Here is an 8,036-nt window from a genome sequence, read left to right on the forward strand (position 1 = left end):
GACTGATCGCGTGAGTGGCCCGTCCTGGTGCGTATCCTCGCGTTCTTCTCGGAGTGTTCTCGAGCACCGGCTCATTGTGGCGCTGCAGGCGCCAGTCGCCGATCGCGCGCACCAGTCCCATAGGGACTCTCGTGTCAAACCCCGACCGCGAGCTTCCAGCGAGAGCGCTGTACGCTCGATATTGGTGTTTGACTCGGCGGGGGCCTTATGCGGCTCTTGGATGGGAGGCGTCGCGCGTGCATCTTCGACTTGGGAAGCTCTTCGGCTGTGACGGCTGGGGCATCTTCCTTTCGGAGAAGTATGTGCACGAACGTAGAGATGCGTATGTGTTCTCTTGCCTTGTGTCTCGTTATCTTGTCTGGCTTGGTTATATTTCCGCTCGCTGTGTTGTACGATTAGTGCTGTCTGTCGTCTCGTGTGTCGTCTGATCTTGCGTTGTTCTATGACATACCTCTGTACATGTACGTGCTGCTGCTATCGCGTGCCACTTCCGCTCCGCTCCGTTAGATTTTGTGTCATATCGGATACTCCCTGTTGCTTCCCCATTTAGCTATTCCTATTGCTATCGTCGTGATGTACAAGTTTGTTGTGACGTATAGGTTGGAGTGTGGTCACTCGCGAGCAGGTGCTGTCCCCGTTTGAGCTCGCAGATCGCTCGGCGATTCTGTCTCATGTCATGATGGCGGTCGTAAGGACAGGAGCCCTTCACATCATGTATGTTAACCCCGTCCAGATACCAGCACTCGAAACGTCGGGCTGTCCACCTCTTCTCACTTCTTCACGTGGTAACGTACGACCCCACTCTAGCTCCCGGTGTAGTATATCATCTTAATGCTTCGGCAGGCCAGTGGGTCACCCCGCTTTCCGTCGGTCACACCCAGTGAGAACTTACATGGGCTCAGCTGGTTGAGGTCGGCGAAAGTCGTGTGAGAGCGGTTGAGGTCGGGACGTCTCGGTTTATGTTGGGCGGACGATTTTAGGCGCTCAATGCGTGTCTCTAACTGACCTCACGGTGACCGGATCGGACACGCAGTACGCATGTCCTGACACCGGTGACGTCGACTTAAGCCTGTCTCTAACTTGTGTCTAACCTGTCCGTAGCATGTTTCTAGCTATGTAATACATTACCGTATGTCCACAAACTAGTACGCGTGCCCTTTAGGCCAGCCGTCCCAGGTCTGTCTGCGTGCACTTTGCTCCTGCTCCCAAGCCCGCCACGTCTACCCTTCCGAAACCGCATCCCCACTCGGCTCGCAACGTCTTCTCAATGCCCCCAACAACCGACACTACGCCTCGCAAATGGTACTGCAATTGTGCGAAGTATTGCAGAGGCCGGCAGCGCGAAGTCTCGGAATCCACGCATCGCAACCACGCACGGTATCGCAACCAACGATTGCAAGAGGCCCTTGGTCGCGCGCTTGGGACCGGACAACCAGCTCAAGCGACAGGGCAGCCGTCTGCGAGGGCCCGCAGAAGACGTCGACGCACACCTGACAACTTACAGCCTGGCCCGTCGTTTGCAGGAGGATCGTTCGCCTTGCCTCAAGACGACGCACGTGAAGACAGCGAGCCTCCGCGCGAGGTAAGTTGCAATTATTATACGCTGCCGTCGCAGGGATGGTCTCCGCGGAGCTCGGACGGCGCATATACACGCACTTTACGAGCTCTGCGCATGAGCGCCTCGATGATCGTCGGAGAGGTCGCGTTCCACATATCACGCTGGTTGCGCGTGTGCACGCGTGGCAGTCTGTGGCTTCCGCATGATAGAAGGACTGACGATACCGTTGGAACCATGCAACACGCCTCCTCGTTCTACGTATGGTTTCACTGATATGGTGTAGATCTCACCAGTGCAAGACGATCCCCTGCCGTTCCAGGACGCTGAGCTGGAGCCACCACAGTCCCATGGAGCTGAGACCCCCCCACGTGGATCGTCGCCCCCAGGCCGGCCTCGCGCACGGGTCGAGGACGACGTCGCCGAGGAGGAGCCCGAGTTTGGCAGCAACGACCCGACGGGAACACTGCCTGAGCCGACACTGGAGGAGTTGAAGCAGGCAATCGCATTCATCAAAGCCCTGGAAAATGCGACCCTCGAGGAGTCTGGGCTCGATCCGACGGTCATAGAACGGATGCACAATCCCCAGCGGGATGGTGAGATTCCCGACCTGATGGCGCCCGAAAATCGTGAGCTCCGGCTCGCGCTTCAACAATTTATTATCAACGGCCACTCGGAGCAGGCGTATCGAGACAACAGGGAGTCCTTTATGCAGTACGACGAGGGGGTCGTGCTCCCGACTTACGAGGCGATGCAAAAACTGGTGCAAGACTTGAGCGGGGTGGTCCCGATTGTTACTGACATGTGCTCAGAAACCTGCGTTGCGTACACAGGTCCCTTTGCTCATCTCGAGCGCTGCCCCTATGACTCCTGTGGCGCACCGCGCTACGAAACGCGCGGCAACAAACGCGTCGCGCGCCGCACGTTCCAGACGCATCCCTTAGGGCCTCAGGTACAGGCTCTCTACCGATCGCGTCATTGCGCCAAACGCATGCGTTATCGCGAGAGAGCGATGGAGCGTTTACTGGAGATGGCTAACGCGCAGAAGATGGTTGAAGTTGCTGAGGACGTGTTCTTTGCAGAGGAATATCTCAGGCTTGTCGACAATGGGACGATTCTTGAGGATGATCTGGTTCTGATGCTCTCGCTTGATGGCGCTCAGCTCTATGAATCTAAGCAGTCCGATTGCTGGATCTACATCTGGGTTCTATTTGATCTGGCTCCCGATGTTCGATACAAGAAGCGCTACGTCTTACCTGGGGCGTTCATTCCTGGGCCTAACAAGCCAAAAAATCTAGACTCGTTTCTCTTCCCTGGGCTTCACCATGTGGCTGCCCTTCAGAACGCTCCCCTGAAAATCTGGGATTCGTACCGTCAAAAGCTGGTGCACTCGCGCCCCATCATACTCTTTGGGACAGGCGACACGCCCGCTATGGCGTACATGAACGGTCTTGTCGGACACTCTGGGGCGCATGGCTGTCGACTTTTCTGTCCACTGAAGGGGCGTCGAAAACCTGGTGGCGGAGGTCACTACTATCCTGCAATGCTGAAGCCTTCGGACCCGAACTATGAACGCGTCAGGGGCAGCACACATCCCGACTACTCCCTTCGAGAACCCCCTGGAACGAACGAGACAAACTCGGAGCGGTACCAACGCCATCTGGCGGAAGTTCTCGCATGTCGCACTCAGGGCCAATATGTTAGGACGCGCCTTAACACCGGGATCGCCAAGCCATCTATTTTCATGGGACTCCCTATCAACTGCGGTTTCCCTGGTACCTTTCCGGCTGACATCATGCACCTGCTTACCCTTAATGTCACTGAACTCGTGATTGGCTTACTGCGCGGCAATCTCAAGCGATCCGAAACAGACTCTTTGGCTGACTGGGACTGGGCATGCTTGCGGGACGATGACATCTGGCAGGCGCACGGCAAACTCGTCGCGCAGGCGTCCCTCTATCTTCCTGGCTCTTTTGATCGACCCCCTCGTAACCCAGCTGAGAAGATATCGAGCGGATACAAGGCATGGGAATTCATGTACTACGTCTATGGGTATCTACCTGGTCTGCTTTGGGCGGTGCAAAAACCAAAGTATCATTCACATCTCTGCAAACTGGTCTCGGGTGCTCGGGTCGCTCTACTCGTGAAAACTCCTGTGGAGCGTCGTGGGCCAGCGCACAACCTCTTGGTGGACTATGTGGAGGAATTCGAGGACTCCTTCTATGCCCGGCGCGTTGATCGGCTCCACTTCTGCCGCCAGGCGCTACATGGGCTCACACATCTCATGCCTGAAAACATTCGTGTTGGACCTGCCTGGCTACACTCGCAGTGGCCCTTGGAAAACGCGATAGGGAACTTGACTGCAGAGATCGGCTCACACTCGAAACCATACGAAAATCTCTCCCTCCGTGGTCTCCGGCGCGCGCAGATCAGCGCCCTTGTGGCGATGTTCCCGGAGGCCCTGGAGAAACCCACTCACCTTCCACGGGGGTCAGTGGTTCTGGGTGACGAATACATTCTGATGCATCCTACAGCGCGCAGCCCGACACTAGTTCCCAATGGCGACGCACGTGCTCTCTGCGCGTTTCTGACCTCTCATACAGTCCGTGTGCCTGCGGGATGGAGGCCGCGTGTGACCAAATGGGGCCGTTTGCGTCTTCCCAATGGACAGATTGCGCGTACTGCCTGGAAGGAATGTCAGGGCGAGCGTCGAGGCCGCCCAGTCCACCGCGCGCGCATGGTGAAGGTGCCAATTTTTTTTAACCTAGAGAGATGCTTCGGAAACTCACTGGCATGCCTTATTCAGTTCGCCGACGACCGATTTGGAGAGATACAATACTTTTTTGGGCTCAAGAAAATGCATGACGACGGAGGTACAGACGAGGTTGATATGACTTTGGCCATGGTCTCGATGTTCACGCAACCCGACCCGGCGATTTTGAACGACACACATGGGGCCCTGATGGCCTGCCGCTATCAAGGAGACCAGTCCCGGGAGGTGGTTGATGTCAAGGACATCATTTCCGTCGTCGCCATGGTGCCTCTCGCGCCGAGACGCGAAGAGGCGGAGGACCCGCATTTCGCAGAGCTGTATACGCGTAGGTTTTTCGTCGTGGAACGCCTGGGCTTTGACATGTCGTGGATAGGACGCGAGGAGAGGGCGGCCGACGAGGATGACGAGGATGGTGATGCATGATTTCTTGTATGAGACTTTCGACTAGAATTGTATACACCCTAGATCATACAGGATAATGTTCGGACACAAGGAAAATTTTATTAATGCACAGGGCGCCTGAGGCGAACATACAGTGGGCATACAATGACAGGCTACAATGATAGGCTAGGCGCGTTTTGTGGAAAAGCCGGAAGAGGAAGTGCTATAGTCGTGCCACAGAGACTGTGCTTTATGGACAGGAGGAAGTTTGGGGTGCGTACTCGGGGTGGATGGGGGTGATGAATGGGATGGGATCTGACCCCACCCAGAGGAACGGAAAGCCTGCAAAGGGCCCGAGGGGCGTCTTGGGGGGACAAGGGGTAGGTGGAATGAAGGAGGTTTGACAGAATTGTTACGAACAGGAGAGTGAATGGGAGGGCGGTCCTCGCGCGACGCGCACGCGGGAGAGGGAGGGGAGTCGTCGGATGATGGGCTACGGTATGCCATGCCACCAGAATAGGGTGAGGAGTATGTAAACTTTGGGCGAGCACAATGACAATTAGTACGCACCAGATATCCTCCAAAATGTCGCCCAAGTTGCTTGCATCCAATAAACGTTCAAACACGTCACCAAATTTGGCATCCAGGTCGAGGAACAATTGGCCGGCAGCAGCGTCGTCGAGAGCATGGGTGTGGGGACAGTCCTGCCTGTCAAGAACATACGCCTCACGCGCTGAGAACAAGGCCAAGCGGAGGAGGCTGTACGACAGGTGCCTCCTTGCAGGTGCATCCGAGGGTGGCGGAGTTGAACGATAAGCTTCAAAGGCCTCCAGAAAGTACCTTGCACTATAATCACTACGACGGGGACTGACACCAATGAGATACTTAGGTAGAGCAAGACAGGTAGGAACACGTACCGCGAATCCTCAGGAGAATCATCAGAACAATCATCGTCTCCACCCATGGCCGTCAAGAACTCCAGAACCGGACGAGGTATGTCGTCCGCGTACGGCGGGCCACCAGCGACCAGACCACGCATGCGACGGATGGCGTCCATGGTTGCCCCGCTATGCAGAATAGAAGCCAACAAGCTAGGAAGAGACTTTAAAGACCGAAGACGAAGATCGTAGAAGGGCAGAAGACGAAAATCATGGAACTCACGAAGCTGCAAATCATGCAAATCCCTTACCTGCCTGTTATGGTCATGGGCGTCTAATGATTCTGCCAGACGTCTTGCATCCTCTACTTACATCCTTACTCTCTTGCAGCTCATCTTCCCTCACCGCAAAAATGTCTGTACACTCCCCTTCTCCATCGTCGTCCCCGAGACCCACCCAGATCCAATATGGTTTTCCCCTTTCACGATCCCAATCTGTTTCCGGTTCCCTTACCCAGTCTCCATCTTGTTCGCGCTCTCAGTCTGTAGTCCGCAGATCCCGTCATGATGAGACGTTCTCCTCTCAATCACGCTCACTCGTCTCTCCATATAGCTCCTCTTTTAATTTTTCTGCTGCCTCGCCCCGTGTAAGGGGCTCACATTCTTTGCCTCACGCTTTCGAGCATCCCCCTACCCCAAATGTTCCCACCGCCTACCCTTCTCCCTTCATGTTCTCTCCTCACAATGACCAGCACGCCGCATATACGCACTCTGTGCCCTCTTTGGTGCGTTTTCAGTTCTAGTAACCGCGCATATACTCACCTTTTCCGCAGGCCTCTTCGGTTTCGTCACCCCTGCCAGGTCCCGCCCACTCTTCGATTGCCTACATCGAAATGGGAGTGAGGCTTCAACGTCTCGAGCAAGACTATCTAGAGATGCAGTACCTCACATTTTCATTAGTCGCCCACTTGCTCTGCTCTGACACACTTCCAGCCGACGACTCACCGAACACGGCATCCGTTTGGACGCGCTGCAGTAAGTTGTATTCCCGTGCAACACTTGTTAATTCGAAACTGACATATTTAAAGGACCGACAAGACACCCACAACGACGACAGGTGATGGCGAGGACAGCCGAGGTACGCTGTTTCATTGTTAAGCCTGTCATGCGCTCTCATACCACCCCAGCAACACTTAAACGCCTCGTGCTTGAGTCCGTCTCTGCCACCCATTCTCTGAGGGACGGAGAGCCCCCAGGTTATGATGTTATTCGCAAAGAAGGCGATTTCCCTAATGTGCGTATCCACCACATGTCACCTTCTTCGAACATCTCACTGACGATTTGCCCCCACCCCAATCTGGCTTAGCTCAAATTTTTCACAGAACGACAGTGGAACAAGTACAAGCGCGACAACCCAAAAACCACGCGCATCGGGGAGGAACCTGTTCGCGGCAGGAAAATGTCGGCACAGGGGATCAATCACACGGCTCCCTACGTCGAGTACCCCGACGGCACCCCTGCCGAGGGCGACTACATCAACGACGCCCGCAAGTTCTGCCGAACCCTGATCAACCTCGCCCGAGGAGTTCAATACCCACTCCCCAAGAAATGGGGCGACACTGACACTTGGTTACAGGAGTTATTCCTCACCGCGCTCCGCAAAAAATTCCCCCTTTTCCAGCTCTGCCACAACAACTCGAAAGGACACGCTTTCATGTACTACACATACTACGAGGCCGTCACGCGCAAATGGGACAAAGCAAGCTCGCAAAACGTCGACCTCAACCAAGCTCTCCACACGATCTCCGCCGGGTCCGACTTGGAAGAATCTGAGTCGGAGTCGGCGCGTCGTCGCGACGTTCGTAGGACTGGGCCCTCAGAGAAGTCTACTTCGGTTAAGCGGCCCTCAGTCGATGACGACGTTGTCGCCGGGCCCCGCAAGCAAGCACGCACAGACCCGGGTGTCCCCCGACAAATTGGTAAGTACACAATCTGTGTGATGCACCTTAGCACATCACGATAATCCATGCATGCCTCTCAATCAGTCGAAGCCCCTCCTGCGCCATCAAAAGCATGGAAAGGCAAGGAGCGAGCAGCTCCCAGGTTGCTGTCTGTGGTAAGAAGTTGGATGCTCACACACGCGCCGCTTTGCTGACATGTATTCGTTCCACTAGATCGCCCCAGCCACGTATGTAGTTTTAGTCGGCCGCACTCGCTGATAACCCATTAGTTTGCATGTCGCCCACAGGACGGCATTGCAGCTCGATCACCGCCCCTCCGGACTTGTCGCCCCTCCACCGTCTGTAGTACCTCCGCCTGATACTGCCCCCGCCTCCACCTCTGCATCATCTATGGCGACGTCAGCTCAGTCCACGCAGCCCCCCGCGATTGCACTGTCGCCCCTTGCGTCTCTCACCACACTCACCACGGTCTCGGGCGCCACCGACGTT

At 55.6% G+C, this 8,036-nt stretch overlaps 5 protein-coding genes across 5 annotated transcripts; 4 read left to right on the plus strand and 1 right to left on the minus strand.

The window, feature by feature from the left end:
* Positions 1–2,036: 2,036 nt before the first annotated feature.
* DICSQDRAFT_42459 (uncharacterized protein) lies at positions 2,037–2,549 on the plus strand (the record flags this gene model as incomplete). Its single annotated transcript, XM_007371608.1, has 1 exon — positions 2,037–2,549. A coding segment is annotated over one exon (513 nt), but the record flags the coding sequence as incomplete, so codon positions are not given.
* On the plus strand, positions 2,547–2,750 carry DICSQDRAFT_73401 (uncharacterized protein; the record flags this gene model as incomplete). Its single annotated transcript, XM_007371609.1, has 1 exon — positions 2,547–2,750. A coding segment is annotated over one exon (204 nt), but the record flags the coding sequence as incomplete, so codon positions are not given.
* Positions 2,751–3,350: 600 nt separating this feature from the next.
* DICSQDRAFT_73398 (uncharacterized protein) lies at positions 3,351–4,751 on the plus strand (the record flags this gene model as incomplete). The annotated part of the gene is made up of 1 exon (XM_007371610.1): positions 3,351–4,751. The coding sequence occupies one exon, from the start codon at positions 3,351–3,353 to the stop codon at positions 4,749–4,751; it is 1,401 nt and encodes a 466-aa protein (XP_007371672.1).
* A 144-nt stretch (positions 4,752–4,895) lies between these two features.
* Positions 4,896–5,766, minus strand: DICSQDRAFT_175721 (uncharacterized protein; the record flags this gene model as incomplete). The annotated part of the gene is made up of 3 exons (XM_007371611.1): positions 4,896–5,202; positions 5,280–5,576; positions 5,627–5,766. 3 exons carry the CDS (start codon positions 5,764–5,766, stop codon positions 4,896–4,898), a joined length of 744 nt encoding a protein of 247 aa, XP_007371673.1.
* Positions 5,767–6,314: 548 nt separating this feature from the next.
* DICSQDRAFT_175722 (uncharacterized protein) lies at positions 6,315–7,893 on the plus strand (the record flags this gene model as incomplete). The annotated part of the gene is made up of 9 exons (XM_007371612.1): positions 6,315–6,371; positions 6,420–6,526; positions 6,580–6,621; positions 6,675–6,724; positions 6,774–6,880; positions 6,953–7,565; positions 7,632–7,702; positions 7,761–7,774; positions 7,848–7,893. 9 exons carry the CDS (start codon positions 6,315–6,317, stop codon positions 7,891–7,893), a joined length of 1,107 nt encoding a protein of 368 aa, XP_007371674.1.
* Positions 7,894–8,036: the final 143 nt, after the last annotated feature.

This window comes from Dichomitus squalens, assembly GCF_000275845.1.
Source record: "Dichomitus squalens LYAD-421 SS1 unplaced genomic scaffold DICSQscaffold_134, whole genome shotgun sequence".
Lineage (NCBI taxonomy): Eukaryota > Fungi > Basidiomycota > Agaricomycetes > Polyporales > Polyporaceae > Dichomitus > Dichomitus squalens.